The 20,046-nt window shown below is 37.9% G+C and overlaps 1 protein-coding gene across 2 annotated transcripts in view; it reads right to left on the bottom strand.

Annotated features, from left to right (window-relative positions):
* The window catches only part of cog3.S (component of oligomeric golgi complex 3 S homeolog), a 31,056-nt gene extending 15,925 nt beyond the window's left edge, over positions 1-15,131 (bottom strand). The window contains exons 1-11 of one of the 2 annotated variants that reach the window (XM_018249949.2): positions 14,823-15,131; positions 10,544-10,690; positions 9,123-9,184; positions 8,478-8,643; positions 8,240-8,314; positions 7,614-7,706; positions 6,486-6,611; positions 3,201-3,284; positions 2,227-2,270; positions 1,773-1,899; positions 1,519-1,610 (exon numbers count right to left, since the gene is read on the bottom strand). In XM_018249949.2, coding sequence (XP_018105438.1) covers positions 1,519-1,610; positions 1,773-1,899; positions 2,227-2,270; positions 3,201-3,284; positions 6,486-6,611; positions 7,614-7,706; positions 8,240-8,314; positions 8,478-8,643; positions 9,123-9,184; positions 10,544-10,690; positions 14,823-14,972 — 1,166 coding nt within the window. In that variant the 5' untranslated portion in view covers positions 14,973-15,131. The remainder of the gene's footprint in view (positions 1-1,518; positions 1,611-1,772; positions 1,900-2,226; positions 2,271-3,200; positions 3,285-6,485; positions 6,612-7,613; positions 7,707-8,239; positions 8,315-8,477; positions 8,644-9,122; positions 9,185-10,543; positions 10,691-14,822) is intronic. The other variant, XM_018249950.2, reaches the window with a different exon arrangement.
* Between the last annotated feature and the right edge of the window lie 4,915 nt (positions 15,132-20,046).

The following is a 20,046-nucleotide window of genomic DNA, read 5'->3' as shown; positions in this document are numbered from 1 at the left end:
ATCTAAAGACAAAGACACTGTATCATGAGCATCCTCCTAATTTTTCTTTTATGTATTTTATTTTGATGTTAATGTTTTCTTTATTTTTTTTTATTTTAAAAGCGATAAAAATTATTTTTTTTAAAAGACTATTTGTGAAATGCAATTCTCTTTTGTTTGAACAGTCTGCCTTAATCTAATGCCTGAACTGAAACAGCAATAAGATACAGGTTTGGGTTCTGTAATATAGAATGCTCTGGACATTGGTGTTTTCTGGATAAGGGCTCTTTATTTAATTAAGATCAGCATTTTTAAGTTGACTAAAAATATAATTTAAATATTAAATAAACCAAATAAAGTTGTTCAAGTACAAGCTACTGTTTATTATTACAGAGAAAGCCGAAATCATTTTTAAAACTTTGAATTATTGTATTAAAATGGAATCTATGAGACTGGGTGGAAGCCACAGAGGAGCCTTAATGTCAGGGAGGAAAAGCAAACAGTGGTATAATTATATTTACCATTTATTTAAGAGGACTAGGGGTATCAAATACAGAAGTATAATTGAATTAAAGTGTTTACAAATGTACAGGATTCAAATATATTAAATGCTTATGCTGTACTGTCATAACTGCAAGAAGACTAAACCACGCATGATATAATGTCTTTGTTTATTGTTCTAAAATGCAAAATAAAAACCTTAAAAAAGTTGAAATGTAAACATAATTTCAAGCAACTTTGCAATATACATCAATTTAAAAATATGCAGACTTTTCATGATTTTTAATGGTTTCTACAGTTCCCTAAGCCTAGACCCCTGCTTTCCTGCTGATCTGTCTGACTACTTCGCTGAGCTGGCTGACTACTGTTACTTTGTAACAGTAGTACCATCTGTCCTTAGCCTGCATCCTCCAAACCCCACAATTCTCTGTACATTTAATAAGGAATAGAACATCATATTGCAATGTATTGTGGGTTATGTAGTTCTTGCATGCTGTCTGTAAGCTGTGGAGAAGTTGTTACAATTTGTAACATCAGTGTTTAGTCCCTCCTTCCCTGCCAGGATTTCAAATGATGCAGAAAGAGAAGAACTGTTAAACAGCTGGATTGCAGCACAGAAAATAGGGATTTCTGTGTTATGTGGCCTCTTTACATAATTAGGGGTTTCTGTTTTATGTGGCCTCTTTATCTAATTTTGGTTTGGAAGCTGGAGTTCCCCTTTAAAGAAGCGTACCTATTTTTCACATCACTGCACATGCTTAACTAGGTTTCTGTTATGGAGTTTAGTATTTTTTTTTTTAATAATAAAATAGCAAAGCAGCCACTAGATGTGAGTATAGAACTTTGAACTAAGCACCCAGATTAGAATGATGTTACTCTGATATTTGGAGAATACCACTAGAAGAAAAAATAAAATCACCAAACAGAAGCACCAACAAGGTACCCAACATCTTACTGATAGAAAATGCAAAGTATCGAATTTTTTCCCCCTTAAGAACCAACAAGGATAAGGACAAAACATACAAATTTACCACATACTCCAATTTTGGTGTTGGTTTGGTGAAAAATTCATCGTAAAGCTGATGTTCATCGTGACATACATGGACCATGAACGCACAACCACTACGTACCTGACAGTTAAAAATAAAATTAATTCAACAAGTTAATGTGAATCACAGTTATAAATAAAAACATACATAAGCAAAATCTCATAAGTAAAATATTAGAACCAACAATAAACTGTTGATTCAGTCATGCAAAGACATATAAACCAGCCAGGGTACAATGGATACCAATGCACAGTGATCTCTGTTGTTCTGGCTGGTAAGATCTGTAATTGTGGTAGTGATGCTTGGACTAAGCAGACTCTCGCGCTGATCCAAATAACACTGATGTATTTCACTTAGCAACTGTTGATACCTTGGAAAAAAAGAACAGAAAAACAAACACTGTATTTGCTGTCTACCCATCAATGGATAATGGATTATGTATTAAACCCCATTTTTAGCACACAAGCACCTCTCCATACACAGACAAAAGATATTCTCAGCACACAAACAGCATCATATTCATAAAATGTTCCACATGAGCATCTATTAATACTGTGCCTTGTGTAAACAGGTGCTGTACATCACATTTCATTCATTACAAAGCTGATTTCAGCAAAACAGAACATATCAACCTGGAAAACGTTGACATATTTATAGGTTACATCATGCAAAAACAAGAATACGAAAAACTACTTACTCAGGTATCTTCTCAGATCGCTGCTCTACTTGCTCGATTAGGGTCTACAAAAATAAAAATAATTACGTTCAGCTCTGAGAAAACGTGGCATATAGGGACAGGCGAATTTGACTCATTTTACTTTGCCAAAAATTTGCCGAAACACATAAGTCTATGGGCGGCAATTTTTTTTGACACACGTCTTTTTTCCCTCCCATTGAAGTCTATGGGTGTCATTTATGTGGTGAAACTTAGAGAAAAATTCGCTCATCCCTAGTAGCATATTTTCTTGGAATCTGGTCATGTTTTGAAGATACTTGTTAAAATTATGCCTGGCCTGTCTCATTTGCATGGTCAGCAGTAGGTAGTTTTAGTTTCCCTTTCCATATGGCATACAGGGTTAGCAACTTAGCATGATCATCAACTTGAAACTAAAAATCACTGTTTCTGAAAAGTATGCTGTTGCAAAGAAGTATTTTTTCCTTTGTCTTGGAATTCACAATCATGGTAAACAGGCAAGTTGGGTAGCATCCCAAAATCTTGTGTTTGGGCCAGAATGGGGGACCTAATGCCTATGCATGGTATCCTACACAATTATAGAGTGTGAGGAGGGAGGGAGAATGTATGAAGTGCAATGACATCTAGGAAGTACTAAATTGAAACTGACAGTAAGTGACTGCCCAATCTCTATGCCTCAGGAATAGAGGAGAGACAGATAATATATGATTGACAGCTGAAACTTTAAAATTAGTTTATAAAAGGTATAAATGTTTTAAAGAAAAAAATAATTTGGGTTTCATGTTTAATTTGCACAGGACTTTCATTATATAGCGTTTTGTGTGGGCGACAGGCCCACTTTAATTCGCCTTGGAAAAGCTCAAGATTTCTAGATTGTTCCTGCTCATACAGGAATTAGGAGAAATATTCTTGCATAAACAGAAAATCAGCATACATGCACAGAACTGTGTAAGGGTTTTCATTCAGAGAACACTCACCTTGACTTTGGGTGCTGCTGCTCTAAATTTGACATAAAACAGTGTGAAGGCGTTGTCAGTAGTTGATGCATTTGATGAATCCTGCTAAAATAAAATATTGACATGTATTTAGGATAATTATGTTTGATATTGTCCCACCCACCAGATTCCCATCCCTCAAGTATGGACATAGGCAAGTTAGCTTAGAATCCTAATCATTTTTTTTTTCTTTCCTCTCTTCAAATTCCTTGCAAACTTGACAGCTCCAAATCACGACTGCTGGAACGACTCACATGACTAACAAAATTCTCTAAATTCATGCAACCAAGTATGTGATACGTTTGCAACCATCTTTAAAATGAACTTCAGTTTATGTACTGGTTCCAATTTATCATATTCCACTTGCTTGGTGTAATTTTTGCCTGCTCCTTCATACTCTAATTCAATGGCATCTGACCCGACAGAAAATAAGTTGCAACATGGGCCAAATACCAAAACCAAGATTTTTGTTTAAATTACAGGCTTGAGCCAGCCTTAACAATATTAATTGGGTTCAAAAAGACCACACATATATGTATATTTTATGAAGGGCACAGCTATGGGACATTACACTGAATGCTGTGCTGGCAAACACAGGCAGACCTCCATTCTGAGTGACGTGTAACACTTTGATCTACATTCCAGGATCACAAAGAGCTGAACCCCAGGGCACAAACCAAGTGGTAATGTAATCAAATGGGTGCTTGACATAATAAATAAGTTATTAGGGATGGAAATCTACTTTGCTTCTGATGGAATTGACAGTTCTGAGAAAACTCAGTACACCGAGTGACTCAGCATAGGGGGAAACGGCATAGTAAGGAAAAGTAAATGGATAGATTTGATTTGTTATTGTTCATGTACAAGGGCTTAGCCTTGGAGAGGTCACAATTTAGGCATGAAAAGAAAAACGGATAGTGGAGAAGTCAGCTTGTATATGGGACTTCATCCACAAACACTCTCCAAATCATGTAAAGGTCTATATAAGAATTGTTCCAAAAAAAAAAAAAAACTGGGCAAGTAGATAGCCCGTGCAAAATAAAATATGTTTCTAATATAGTTAGCAAAAAATATAATCTATAAAGGCTGTACTGACCGTATATCTAACATAATACCCAGAATCACTACTTCCTGCTTTGCAGCTCCCTTGGTTTCCACTGATTGGTTACCAGTCCATAACCAATCAGTAACTTCAGGTAGCCACATGGGTCATAAACGTTTGCTTTTGCATCTGAATTGCATGCTAAGGATCAATTGCAAACTCACTAAATACAGTGGTGTGAAAAACTATTTGCCCCCTTAATGATTTCTTATTCTTTTGCATGTTTGTCACACAAAATGTTTCTGATCATCAAACACATTTAACTATTAGTCAAAGATAACACAAGTAAACACAAAATGCAGTTTTTAAATGAGGGTTTTTATTATTTAGGGAGAAAAGAAATCCAAACCTGTGTGAAAAAGTAATTGCCCCCTGAACCTAATAACTGGTTGGGCCACCCTTAGCAGCAATAACTGCAATCAAGCGTTTGCGATAACTTGCAACAAGTCTTTTACAGCGCTCTGGAGGAATTTTGGCCCACTCATCTTTGCAGAATTGTTGTAATTCAGCTTTATTTGAGGGTTTTCTAGCATGAACCGCCTTTTTAAGGTCATGCCACAACATCTCAATAGGATTCAGGTCAGGACTTTGACTAGGCCACTCCAAAGTCTTCATTTTGTTTTTCTTCAGCCATTCAGAGGTGGATTTGCTGGTGTGTTTTGGGTCATTGTCCTGCTGCAGCACCCATCTATCACAGCAAGTCTTCCAGGTCCTGAAGCAGCAAAACAACCCCAGACCATCACACTACCACCACCATATTTTACTGTTGGTATGATGTTCTTTTTCTGAAATGCTGTGTTACTTTTACGCCAGATGTAACGGGACGCACACCTTCCAAAAAGTTCAACTTTTGTCTCGTCGGTCCACAAGGTATTTTCCCAAAAGTTTTGGCAATCATTGAGATGTTTTTTTAGCAAAATTGAGACGAGCCTTAATGTTCTTTTTGCTTAAAAGTGGTTTGCGCCTTGGAAATCTGCCATGCAGGCCGTTTTTGCCCAGTCTCTTTCTTATGGTGGAGTCGTGAACACTGACCTTAATTGAGGCAAGTGAGGCCTGCAGTTCTTTAGATGTTGTCCTGGGGTCTTTTGTGGCCTCTCGGATGAGTTGTCTCTGCGCTCTTGGGGTAATTTTGGTCGGCCGGCCACTCCTGGGAAGGTTCACCACTGTTCCATGTTTTTGCCATTTGTGGATAATGGCTCTCACTGTGGTTCGCTGGAGTCCCAAAGCTTTAGAAATGGCTTTATAACCTTTCAAATTGAACTCAGGTGTGATAAACCACAGTTAAGTTATTTTTTAACAAGGGGGGCAATCACTTTTTCACACAAGCCCATGTAGATTTGGAGTTTTTTTTCTCCCTTAATAACGTAAACCTTCATTTAAAAACTGCATTCTGTGTTCAATTATGTTATCTTTGACTAATAGTTAACGGTTTTTGATGAGCAGAAACATTTAAGTGTGACAAACATGCAAAAGAATAAGAAATCAGGAAGGGGGCAAATAGTTTTTCACACCACTGTAGAATCTCCTGTGTGGCCCTCCTTAGAAGAGAACTAACCCCCCACCACCAATTAGAAAAGCCCCATCTACTACCCTAGATAGTCCCCCCTCCCTGCTTTCTACCCGCATAGTAGTGCATTATTCTAGAAAGTGTCCTTGGCAGCATGCTCACTTATTTATGGAGTAGCGCAGCTGAGCTCATGAGCTCTATCTTCCAGGTCTTCTTCTGTAAGAGACCTTTAAAATTGTTGTCAATTTGAGCAGCTGCTGAAATTTTGAGCATAACTGCATTTTGACTTTTTTTTTTTTTTTTAAAAAAAAGCCAATTAAAATTAGATGCAGCAAATCCAGGATTCAGTTCGTGATTCTGACTTTTTCAGCAGGATTTGGCCGAAAACAAAACTGTAAATCATATGGCACAAAAAGGGAGTTTTTTTTCTTTCTTTCTTTTAGACCCTTCATGATCCAATTTACATATGCAAATTAGGGTTCCAATTTGGTATTTGGCCAAATCTTTCACAAAGGTTTTCACCAAATCAGAAAATAGTGTATTCGGTGCATCACTGATAATAATAAGCTCGCAGATTTTTAAGCTCAGTAAAGAGACTTCCCAATACAAATATATCAGCTTTCCCACAATAGATTTTTAACATTGCAGAGCCACTTACCCTTTTAATCAACTGGCTGGTGAGGTTTTGAAGTGTGTTCACAGTGTAATTCTTCATAAGATGCATAGCTTTGTAAAGACATTGCTTAAATTTTGCCATAAAAATAGGATAATCTTTATAGTTTGGCTAAAAAGAATTTACAAAATGCAATGGTTATTACATCAACTGCCAGATACAACAATATACCAGAAGCAAAAAATAAATAGAGATTGAAATGATTATTTTTAAAACAATATGTATATTATTATTGCTTCATATATTACATATTTAATATAGCTTTCATATCAAAACTATTAAAACTATTCAATTTGAAAAAATAAAAGAATATGACATAAAAATGTATGTCAAATTACAAAAGGTAACATTGTGCCTTGAAAAAGGAATGATTATTGATTATTCTGATAATTTTGTTCTCCCTAATAGCATTGATAAATAGAGACAGGAAATTACCACATTGCTAGCTGACGTCAATAAACCAACAAATGTACTTGTTATAAATACATAGCACTGTTCTGTTGAAGCAGAAGCAAACAATATGGCAAATATAAATAATAAGCATGCAAACATGAAGAGTAGCGGTTTTCAGTTTAAACACATTGAACCCAATGTCCCCTTTACGGTGTGCACTTGTGTATGCACAAACAAATTGTGGTGCAAACCAAGAATTTTGTAAGAAAACACAACATTTTGTATTAATTCTGACTTGAGCACACAGTTTTTAAAAACTGCACAGACAAGCTTTAAATGTGTGCACAAAAATTATTTTTTTGTTCACATAGCAGAAAATTAATTTAGGGAACATTTCTTGAACTCCTAATTGATAGGTTAATACAGTTGCTTAGTGTGTATAATTTATCAGATATCACGAACACCAATCACATAGAGCGGGGTAACCTTGTTACAAAAAAAAAATTAAGTTGGAATTCAGATTTAGACAGCTTAGGATGTCCTGGAAAAAAATATAGGTTACCTAGGTAGCGTAAAAGAACAATATGCTGAAAAGATTTGGTTGGCAGGTAAGTGGTTTTGTGGAAAATTATCTGTCAGCAAAGGGGTTAAACATGTTAACTACAAGTCTTACAATATACAGGCATAAGTGTAGGGAAAAATAATTTTCAGCATACTTACATGTGCAGAAATGTAGGAAATGCAGTCATCTAGTTTTGTAAGCATGGGGATGAATCCTTCACTATTTACAGACAATGTAGGGGAGTTTAATTTCTGGAAAACAAAAACAGGTGCAGGATTAGATGATTATACTCTGAGAATAATAGCATACATTAAGGACGTGTTTATGGTAAACTATATTGTTCTTATGTACTGTAAATAATAATAATTATTATATGAGATGTGAGGTATCGCCAATAAAGGCCACAGTGGTACAATTAGGAAGATATACTACTAGTAACAGTTATGTCTCTCTCTATTTGTCAAAGGAGCAATCAATATGTAACAGTTTTTGAAACCGATACGTTTTCAGTACTCGGAGATCAAAGTAAACAGTGAGAGGCAGACTACCATGGTTCATCTCAAAAAGGAAAAAAAATGTTTGTGTTATTTATATTTAATTTATAAAAAAAGTTAAGTTTTACAGGTAATTAAGTGATCTTTGTAATGAAACACATGTAAATCTTACAGCAGTTATTTACTCAAGTAAATAACTGGCACTACTGTTATTTTATGGGTTATAGAAAGCATTCTATGATGTTTCATTTAAACACAGTTCTAGTGGAAGACATAAAATGTACACTCACCGTGTTTATATTTTCTAATTCATTAAAATATGAGAGTTTCTGCTGAATGTTTTCTGCTAGCTCAACAAATTCGGACTGTGGATGAATAAAAGAAAATACTATTAGTAGACAAGAATGGTGAATGTGATAAAGCTTACCGTGTTAATATTGGTTTATTTTCCCTTAAATGTAACATTTATTGTGTACACACTTGGATTGCAAAGGATAGCTTCACATAGGCCAAACTAGCAAGACATACCTGTTCTTTCAGGAGCTGCTCACAAGCTTCATGCAATGTTCCTGTTTTGGTTGATACAAAGAGATATTGTTTCTGAAGAGACTCTAAATGATCCAGTGCCACGTTAACATCATTCAGTATTGCATTGCACTGCTCCTGAAACCCAGCCAAGTATTCTCGCATTTCTCTAGAAAATCAACAAAAAAAAAAGAATTTATGATGCGTCTTTTGTGAATCTTAATGACTAGCCCAATCAAGCTCACTATACATTTCTGCATGAGTTAAAGCCTCTCTATTGATCCATAGTGTTATTTTATGTTGTGATGCTTTAGTTAGGAACCTGACCATAAGCACAAATACTGCATAACCTTCAGATAACATAACATATTAGGCTAGTGGCAGATGGGGAGATTTGTCGCCCAGCGAAAAATCTCCTCTTTCGCGGGCGACTAATCTAATCTAACTGCTTCGCTTTTCCAAAGTCGCCCAAAGTTGATTCGTATTTTTTTGGTTTTTTTCTTATCCTAAAAATGCCTTGTGTGACACCCATTAGCACAGAAGAAACACCCGGTATTGAACTCATTTTAAATATTAATGTTCACAATTAACGAAAATAACTTGAATCGAGCAGTTTTAACAATGTAAAATTAAATAAACCAACTGTACCTGTACTTTGCACTCCCATCATGATCCATGTGGATCTGCAACTTGTCAAACCATGAAAAGAACTGGGAAAAAGTAGAGCAGTCTTGTTTAAACAGTGACAGATAATCTCAAATATAACAGATTATGTCCCCTTTGTATAATTTTACAAGGAATAATTTTGCAACTGTAGATTCATGGATCACAAAATAGAGAGACATTATAGCTGATACTCAAAGCCACAGTATATGCTGCACCTAACAATAGTGGAAGGATATGGATAGATTTGAAAACATATTACATCTGCAGATGATGCATTGCTATATTTCATTTCATGTTCTCACTTCTAGTACTTGGATGTAACCAGGGTCTAATTTTATGCTGTGGTAGCAAACTTGAAAGATATGAACTCCTATGAAAGTGTTGTTAAAGAATGCATAGGAAAAAAATATTTGCTAAAACCACCGAAAACATTGGAACCAATTTAATTTTTTAAAAGTCAGCAGGCTCCACGCTAGAGTCTAACACTAGACTACTGTATAAGCTGTCCCTCTGCTTGTTTTAGTTCTGCAGAGTGCACAAAGACAGGCCTTGGGAGGTGTTCATGGGCCATTCTACAGAAAAAAATTCAATGAATTATACATTTACATGCATTGTCCATAAAGACAGCAACTTCTTCCCACAACAAATGATTTTAACTTTAATTTACCCCTTATTTTGGATGTTGCTAGCATGTTATTAATGCCTTAGTTTACAAGTCACCATAATAACTAGATAACCACCTTAATAGCTGGAAATTGTACTAAAGGATTAACAAATGCTACGTTAAAATACCACTGGCTTTATCATATTTAAATGCCTAATATTGTACATCCATCCATGATGAGAACATCTGCTTAATGAAACAAATTGACAATTGTATGACAGCTGCTAATTTTTATGATCACTATGAACAATGACAACTGTGCACAAAGTAATACATTATATACTGTGTTTATCTTTTAAGATAATTACAGCTTTTTATTACATTACTTTGCTTGTCCTCCCAATAAATTCCTAACACAGAATTTATGTTGCATAGGAACTTTTATATGAAGGTAATATCGAATTATAATGTTGTAATATTGGTCACATGACTCAGTAAAACTTATGTAGATAATGTTGAAAAATATGAGGATTTTGAAGTCACCTTGCAGTTCCATGATCTGTATAAAAACGCTTAGACTTTGGCCTCGACAAGGAACTTCTTGGTAACTTAACATTATATTTTACAATAGGGGTACATGATTCATAAATGATATGATATATAAAAACAAGGTGTGTGTGTTATATACATACACATATATACACACACACACACTACCATGGCTTTGCTACAGCATATTAAGTCCAATGGTATAGGCTACTCCTTTGTGGCAAAGGAAAATCTGACCTTTATAACTTACTTGCTGTGCAGTTTCAATTCTGTCTTCTTCCATCCCTAACATAGAAAACCCTTGCTGGAGGATGTCCTCTGTAGATTCAGGAACAGCTGCAGACAATGTTACTGTCAATGATCTGGACGTTAAGCTGCATAAATCTTCAATTGGAAGCTGTATGAAATCCAATAAAAGTTATGCACATAGAGAGGAACACTGATACATAAACAGGCAGATAGAGGAGTCTGTTGCACTCTAACAATCACAAATCTGACGTTGTCAGCGTGTAAATTGGATCTTACTGAGAGACAATTGCATCAAGTTGAGATGCAGTCCATCTAGGTCCAGTTTTGTCTTTATTCAAATTTATTACAACACATTTTTGCAAAAGTATACAGATACCTCAGAGTTCCAAATGCCTACAAACAACTGTTAGGCATTGTCCGGAGTGATTGGCATTTGGGTGTGGCTGAAGCCAGGAGAACACTGCATGATTGTATGAATAACATCAATAGTGTGGTGGAGGGGGGAAAATGGTCTGGGAATGTTTTTCATGGTTTGGGCTAAGACACCTATTTCAACAAAATAAAAGGTACATAAAAATAAAAGCTAAATAAAAGTCAACAGTTTACAGTGTTATTCTCAGTAAGGCTGTGGTTTTGCTTCCTACAAAAAAACTTGGGCAATATAATAACCCCATGCACAGAACTGTTTTTTATGAGATGGGAGTGGAAGAACTTGACTGGCCTGCACAGAGTCCTGACTCCAAACCAACTGGAGGAATTAGAACAGACAGTGAGCAAACCATAGGAGGGCCAACGTCATTGAGTCTGGATATATTTGGCCATATATTGTAATGTAATCACCATTCATGGCAAACAATTTCAGTTTGGAGAAAACATTAGGAACTCTAGTTTCATATAATGGTTTCAAAGAAAGATAGAATGGAAAAAGAAATCTAAAAGTGCTAAACAACCAAATATACTGTAGGCAATGGATGGCCTTGGTTTTCATTTGCTGCACCCAATGTTCTTGTCAAAATGTCTCCTGTCAGTGTGTTTAGGTTGGCTCCATGACCAAAGTGATATAAAAGCACAAAATTGAACTAATAAAAAAACAAAACCAAATATCTGTGAAGATGGGCCTCCCCTGTTTAACTTCTTTTACAGAAATACATGGTTACTGTTCATAGACTGAATTAGTTTGCTGAGTGAACAAAGACCAACAATAATGTCCTATGCCTTTATCCAACTGGAGGCCTTTAGGAACTTTAATGAAGGAGAGGGAGAAGTCTTACAAAAATTAAAAAGCAGAAACAGACTGCTGGGCCTTCAAGTGCTTTTGGCACAGTATTCAAAACTGGGAAAATATCTGTCACCTGCCTTACAACTTGGACCACTTCTATGGAAGTCAGGAGACATGACGTAAGATGTCACAGAGAGATACTCAATCCCAGGGTGTTAATCCAATCCATGAATTTATAACCTTTTGCATAAACTCTGAAAGCCCATCTCTAGTCCTCTCCTCTTACAATAATCAACCAGCTGTCCTCAAGCAACACAGAAACTACAGTTCCCAGCATCTCAAAAGCTGAAGGTCTAAAAGCTAAACGTTCCAGTTACATATGCCGTGCTGCATTTATTGCTCCAATTTAAGAGCGTTTATATGTGGTGCATGTATGTATGTATAACTTCTTTTATATAGTGAACATGGGATATGCAGTGCTGTACAATTTTACAATATAAAAAAGTACCCACAGGGAGAACATGCATTATAATAACTGAAACATATAGGGACAAATTTACTAAAGGTTGAAATGACTAACGCTGACGAAAATTCACCATTTCGGAACTTTGCCGGTTTACTAGAGGTCGCTGGTGTAACTTCGCTAGCGCAGGAGATAGACTCTAGCAGTATTTCGCTCCCTAACACCTGGAGAATTAGCTCTCTGGCGAATGGAGGTAACAACGCAAATTCACTAAGATGCAGATTTTACTGAACGTTACCTCTTGCGCCAGACTTGCCTTCACCACCTCAGAGCAGGCGAAGTGCCATAGAGTAGATAGGAGTTCCTCAAAAAATTGTTAAATGCTTCCTATTTTCAGGGTGATAGGCTGCAAAAGAGCGTAAATTTTTTTAATGGGGTACCGGGCACATAAACTGCACACTGGGCTCATGTGTAGGGCAATATAACAACTCTATTAGGCTTGTGTAGTGCAACGTATTTGCTGCAACATATGCGTCCATTGTATTTTAACTTCCCGCTGTATGTAAATTAGGCACCGCTAGCGCAACTTCACTTCACTTGGCGCAGTAACGCTAGCGCAACTTCACGTCACTTGGCGCAGTAATGGTAGCACAACTTCGCCAGCGTTCGGTGCCTGGACGTAACTTCGTATTTTAGTGAATTAGCGTTTTCCTGGCGAAGTTTTGCGATGTGAGCGAAGTGATCGCTGGCGAATTTTTGGAGGTTGGTAAATTTGCCCCATAGAGACAAAGTGCCATGTAGTAAGAGACACAGAAGGAAGAAGGTCCCTGGCCTGTAGAGCTTACAATCTAAGTGATTGGATAACATACAGGTATAACTGGAAAGGTGAAAGTTCACAAGGTTTTGGGGCACTAACATAGTTAAAGGAGAAACAAACCCCTTATTTAAAAAAAAAACAAAAAAAAAACCCTACCCCCCACCCCATATAGACCCCCCCCCCAAACCTAGCTGCTACTCCAGGCAAATGCCCCATACTTTATACTTACCCCTCGCGCAGATTTAGGGATTGGAGTTCACGGCAGCAATCTTCTGAGTCTTCAGTAATCTGAGAATGAGACCAGCAGAGCGGTGCATGCACATGCACAATTGGAGCAATTTCCTGGTTTGCGACAACTGTGCATGTGCCGAAATGGACGGAATTGCTGAAGCACCGGAAGAAGACCCAGAAGATGGCTGCTGTGAACTCTGATCCATGAATCTGCACTGAGGGGTAAGTAAAAAGTTAGGGCCATTTGCCCGGGGTAGCAGCTAGGCTGGGGGTGAGGAGGGGGGGGTAATAAGGGGTTTGTTTCTCCTTTAAGATTGGTTGAAAAAAGACCAAAGTCCATCAAGTTCAACCCTATCAAATGGACCTCATTACTGATACTTATAACTATACAGACCTAAATATATATACCAATATCTATACTAGCTATAGATCTTGAGATAACAACAGTCTTGGATGTTATGCTTGTTCAGGAAATCACCCAAGCCACTCTTAATGGTATAAATAGATCCTGCCAGCACAACATTACCTGGCAGGTCATCCAACAAGCTCACTGGAGCAGATAATGTTCAGTGCAACAGGTCAACACTATGATCTGCATATACACACCCACTGGGTGACAATCAGTGAGAATGTGATCTACCAAAGATTGCAGTGTAACAGACATCACTAAAGGGGATTTGTGCCAAATATATTCATCAGGACCATTTGAGCTTTCTAAATGCAGAGTGGTTGACCAATGTAATCCAACCTACAACTGATTTTGGGCTGAACTCCACGATGCGTCGACAGTCGGATACATGTAGTTTTTACCTGCGATTTCACATTCACTCCCTTTATCTTCTGTACATCCAACACATCTAATGTGTGCCATTGCATGGTGACAGATCTCACCTTGGTGCGCTGTGGAGTTCAGCCCTTAGGGACAGTATCCGACAGGCTGAGCATCCCAAGCTCTAAAGCTGGCCACACCCAGGTCGATAAAAGCCGCAGACAGATTGAGTCGGCAGTTTATCGGCCCGTGTGTAGGGCCCTCCGGCGGGTTTTCCCGTTCGATATCTGGCAAGATTAAAAAATCCGTCTATTCATTGATGCGGTCCCGTGATCCGACTGCCCGTATTGGCTACATTATGATTCGATCATTGGGCCCATGATTGGATCTGCCCAATATCATCCACCTCGATGTGGGCATATCGGGGAGAGATCCGCTCGTTTGGCGAAATTGTCAAAAGAGCGGATGGCAGCCAAATGCCAAAAATCTTCCTGAAGGTGATTTTGACAGCCCCAATATCAGCAGAATACTTATGTAGTGGATATAGCAAACTTAACTGTGAACCTAAGGAGTCCCATTCGCTTTTCTATCACAGTTCGGACTCAGTCCAGGAATGAGAGCATGTCATGAATTACTGGCACTGTTGTCTGTGCCCTGTATAATAGCATATATAGTATATAGTGCGCCTATAATAGGATCAGACTCAGAACAAAAATCAAACTCCATACAAACTGCTCTTGCCTGTGGCAGTGGGAGCTGTCACTCTGTCATGGTCTCTTACCTCCGCAGGGACAGGCAGATCTTCAGCAGCAGCCTTCATTTCTAGAACAGAGTCAGTCTGCCGGTCTGTGAGCAGGGCCAGCGGCTGTTGCCCACGATCCCATAGTGCGAGCCTGTCCCAGGCTTCCTGCTCTTCCTGCCCCGCCATCATTGGCCGTCAAACCATGGAAAGAAGCAGCCACAACAGCAGCTGCGCTCAGATCCGCTTCCGGGATCCTGAAACCTGGCAACGCCGCTCAGAGGCGGAGCCCATGTGACCCGGAACGGCTAGATCATTGTAGCGAACTGCAGAAGTCTGACAGCTAGCCCCGCCTCCTGCCCTTTACTGCTGACAGGACGGATAGTCACGTGATTTCGTTTTTTTTTTTTAAAGTTCCACGCAGTCAGGTGTGGTGGGTAGGCTGAGCAGGGACTTAGGAGTGTCCAACCTGTCGACAATGTCTTCCGAAAGAAAGGCACCATACTGGCCTGCAGTGAATGGAACACAAGGGTCAGTGCCATCACTTTGGAGACACTTCTGAACACACCAATCAGAGTAGCAGTTTGCATGGCAGATGCTTCTTGTGAGCACAAATCATGTGTCCTATTTGGAACTCGGACAAGTCTGTCATTATCTGGCAATTTTTTACCACGCCCATTTTTGTGGCCACACCCCCTAATTTCCATGTTCATTTTACAAAATTTGGCAGGTTATGAAAGTTTGAAAATATTTCTGTGTTTTTTACAGTTATTACAGTTTTGATGATGATGCCCTTTAAGCTGTGAGTCTAACTTCTTCCAAGAGACCTGTTATCTTATATTGTTACAATTACTTATTTGGTTATCTCAAAATTGTTACAAAAGTATCTTTTCTGCAGCTGTGGCTGTTCTGGGCTCTCTGCCAAAAATCAATGAAGTTAGAAACTTTGTTCCTTTTTCTGTCTGTTCAGTGCAGAGAAAAAACGGGACTTTCAGTATAAACAAGGGACTGCAGGTTGAGCTGTCAAAAGAGGGACTGTCCCTCTAAAAACAGGACAGTTGCAAAGAGTACCCAAGTTAAAATAGGTCAATTCCACAGGCCCATTTATTTACCCTGCTCCTGTATGTGATAGTGTTGCACTTAAATGAATACATTCTGCTGTGCATCTAATGTGCTTCTAGTTTGGGTTTAAAGGGGTGGTTCACCTTTAAGTTAAATTTTAGTATGTTATGGGATGTCTAATTCTAAACAACTTTTCAATTGGTCTTTGTTTTTTTTTCTTTTGCATTGTTTTTCAATTATTTGCCTTCTTCTTCTGCCTCTTTCCAGCTTTCAAATGGTGGTCAGTGACCCCATCTAAAAAACAAATGCTTTGTAAGGCTACACATTTATTGTTATTGCTACTTTTATTACTCATCTTTCTGTTGAGGTCCCCCCTTTCATATTCCAGTCTCTTATTCAAATCAATGCATGGTTGTTAGGGTAATTCGGACCCTAGCAATCATATGGCTGAAAAAAAAGCTAAATAACTAAAAAAAAAAAACACAAATAATAAAAAATGAAAATCAATTGCAAATTGATTTTCAGAATTTCACTCTCTACAATACCAGGAACAAGAAAAGCGAAGCACCGGGAGAATTCAGTAAAATGTAAAAAAATGAAATTTTATTCAATAGACATGTAAAAACCAGTTACAGCAGCAACCCGTGGCTGCCCGCTTAACGCGTTTCGTGGCGTCCTGCCACTTCATCAGAAGCTGTAACTGGTTTTTACATGTCTATTGAATAAAATTTCATTTTTTTACATTTTACTGAATTCTCCCGGTGCTTTGCTTTTCTTGTTCCTGGAATTCTTGTGACCGTGTGGGATGGCGGCTAGCTGTACAGCACGTCTGAATTCAGTGTCCGGTAAGTGCTCCCACTAAAACATACTTTTTCTGGACTCTCTACAATACATCATACTAAAAGTTAACTTGAAGAAGAACAATCCCTTTAAGATGTATTCTGAATTGATTTGATAGGTTTGTGATTGGAATGCCACAAACCCATATGCCTTACAGATCTGAAGCAAAGTTCAACAAGTGCAGGCCTCCATTGACAAAATCAGAATAGCAGAAATAAGCTTTAATTTTAAAACAAAACTGTGCACCACATCCAGAGATGTCAGGGCTTTCCATCTAGATACACATGGGATCCATTTGGTTTTCCAAGTTATTTCAAGATATTTTATGTCCTTCAAAGTGATACAAGTTGGTGTATAAATGTATAATCTTATTAAAATTCATAATGGGGCAACACAAATATCTAGGCAAGTTGGCAAACATTATGCTGCAACCAGCGGCGTAACTAGATGTTATGGGCCACAGCAAATTATATTTAAGGCCCCCAACATGTCCAGAGGTTGTCCTGTTTTACCAATATATATTAATTGCTCATTAATTAGAGACTCATGGGGCCCCCCTGCAGTCGTAGGTTCTGCTTCCTCTATAGTTACGCTCCTGGCTGCAACTCCCACAACTAAAAGCCAATTGAGTGGGACATATGGTCCATTGATTCTAGGCAGCATGAGAGACTGGCCCTAGGTTACTAACCATGACCGCCCTGCTAAAGCCGATTCTAAAGTGCACAGAATAGATTTTTTTCTTCTGTATGTAATGGCTATCAGTACCTTATAAACTGTAAATGAACAATTCAGATGTATTTTTATTGGTGAGAAGGTATTTGTCGACTACCAATATTCAGTCAAATAGGTTTCTTAGTCAGCACCTGTAGCCTCCCAATTCTTAGGGCCTGGTACATGTGCAACGGTTTCCACCATGTAGCCACTCACTCACAATTTTCAAATATTGACAGCACCAGTCATGGATTTCTTTGCTTAAAATGCCTTTATTGAGACATGGGCTCAGACCCCGATACACTTGTCTGAGCCCATGTCTCAATAAAGGAATTTTAAGCAAAGAAATCCATGACTGGTGCGGTCAATATTTGAAAATTACCAATATTCAGTCACTTCAGCCTTGCGATCCCACCTTTGTAACCAGTTATTTTGACAAATGCATGTGTGTGCACGTCTTTAAATTAGGGTTCTATGTCCAGAGCATGTCAAAAGTCTTACGTCTACAGAATCTGGTGAACACCACAGTTCTCTCAAGAGCAACCCAGATGGTCAAAATCCCCTTCTCTGCCTGTCATCACTGTAAGTGGGAAAATTCATAAATAAATGGCAAGTATGTATACAATTCTAATATAAAACTATTTTCTTCTACAATAGAGATGATTTCCCATATTATTTTCAAATTACTGGAAAAAAGAAAAATAACAGACAGGATTTACATTCTGTATTTTATTAGCAGCCTCTTTGGTTATGAAACAACCATAAAGCACATAGAATAAAAGAAAGCTCAACATAACACTTTATAGAAAACGAATGGTTACGTCTTAAAATGTACAATAAATACAGAAACTAGTAACTATTATACAAGTATGTACACAGCTTTCAAAGCATTTTTTTAGGCACAAGGATTCTGGGGATGAAATGTTAGTTTGGAAACAAGCTTCCACAGTCAGTCAGTTATAAAGACATTTCTGGTAAAGTCTGATTGAAACCCTTCGATGGTAATGATCAGTGAAACGCCTCATATACTCCATGCCACTCTCCTGTAGCTGCCAATATTGTACTGAATTTAGTGTACTTTAGCCACTGTATTACCCCCTGTATGCAAGTGACATGAGCTTGTCAACAGCAATTAGATCCATGTACAGCTATTCATATCTGTAGCATGACACTTAGTGGTTTTTGGAGAATACACCATATTTGTTTGTAGAGCAGGCACTCCAAAAGCAATCCTCCAGGCAGACTTGTAAAAAGCAGGTGTTTATTGAAGTACAAAAAACACTGACAGCCTTACGCTTTTCATGTTCCAACAACACTTAATCATAGGCTCCTATGATTAAGTGTTGTGAGAATATGAATTGCAAAAGGCTGTCAATGTTTTTTGTACTTCAATAAACACCTGTTTTTTACAAGCCTGCCTGGAGGATTGCTTTTGGAGTGCCTGCTCTACAAACAAAAACAGTGATTTCTGCTCCCTCAAGCTGAAGGCTCAGGACAGAGCACCTGGGCCTCCTCATATATACAGTGAGTCTCTGTGAAACAAAATATCATATTGTTCTTGGCGAATCGCCAACTAAATGAAAAGTTTTATAACCCAGATATGAGAAAAGCCTTCGCTCACAGTGAACAATATATCTTGTTCTGAAGGGGTACAAATGTAATTGCATCATTTTTATTTCATTGATCCATGCAGTTAAGGTGCTGTGTACTGGCCAACACAAGCTGCCACTTTGGGTTTTTCAGACCAAGTCGGATGTTTATTGGCCCATGTTTGGAGCCTGCCGACATCTGGCAGGTTAGAAAATCCCGTTGGTCTGGGGCTACATCAGCTCTTGACAGGTCTGCATAAGCCCACAGAGTATAGGTTAAGCAAATCAGATCAGCCTAATTTGGCCCAGAGTGGGGCTGACTAAATAGAGGCAAACATCTGATGTTTTGGCAACCTCTCAAAATGAGCAGATCATCTTTTAATCCTTTTTTTATGTAAATTTTTAAAGCCTTGACATCACAAGGATGCCAGTTTTTTGCTTTCCTTTGAAGTATAAAATAAGAAACAATATAACATGCAGCTTAGCTGTTCAATTCTGACAAAACCTGAATCTTCTTGCACATCTTTAGTTTGCATACACATCACTACACCTACAAGCTATGACCAGTTGAATCATGCTTTAAGGCCTGATTATCATTTGGACCACTATTCATACAGATAGAACAATGCATGTTTAAGTTTCAAATATTTTTGAGTTGAATAGGTAAAAAAGGGCACTTAAAACTATGTAACCATTCCTGTGTTGTGGCAGCACTCTAACTTAACACTCATGTTGCTTAAATAACTGTGATTTAAGCAATTTCAGTATCCCGTCACATGCCACTGCATACTAAGTAAGAAACGGGTAAGTTGGAAAAACCTGCTGCGTTTCTGAATTGAACTAAACACTACAGATTCCACATACCAGAAAGCACAGATAGAACTGCTGTAAGAAAAGTGGCATAAAAACGCAAAAGTGTCATGTGCACATAAACGTAAGAACTTTGCGTCAAAGCATTTCACTAGCAATGGCATTTTTCAATAAATAAGTATAAATCAGCAGTATGTGGAATGTACTAAAAAAAAAAAAAAAAAAAAAGTTGACGTAAAAGAACTTCTATCAGT

This window comes from Xenopus laevis, chromosome 2S (genome assembly GCF_017654675.1).
Source record: "Xenopus laevis strain J_2021 chromosome 2S, Xenopus_laevis_v10.1, whole genome shotgun sequence".
Lineage (NCBI taxonomy): Eukaryota > Metazoa > Chordata > Amphibia > Anura > Pipidae > Xenopus > Xenopus laevis.
The sequence above is the reverse complement of the archived record's forward strand: the minus strand, read 5'-3'. Positions and strand labels throughout refer to the sequence as shown.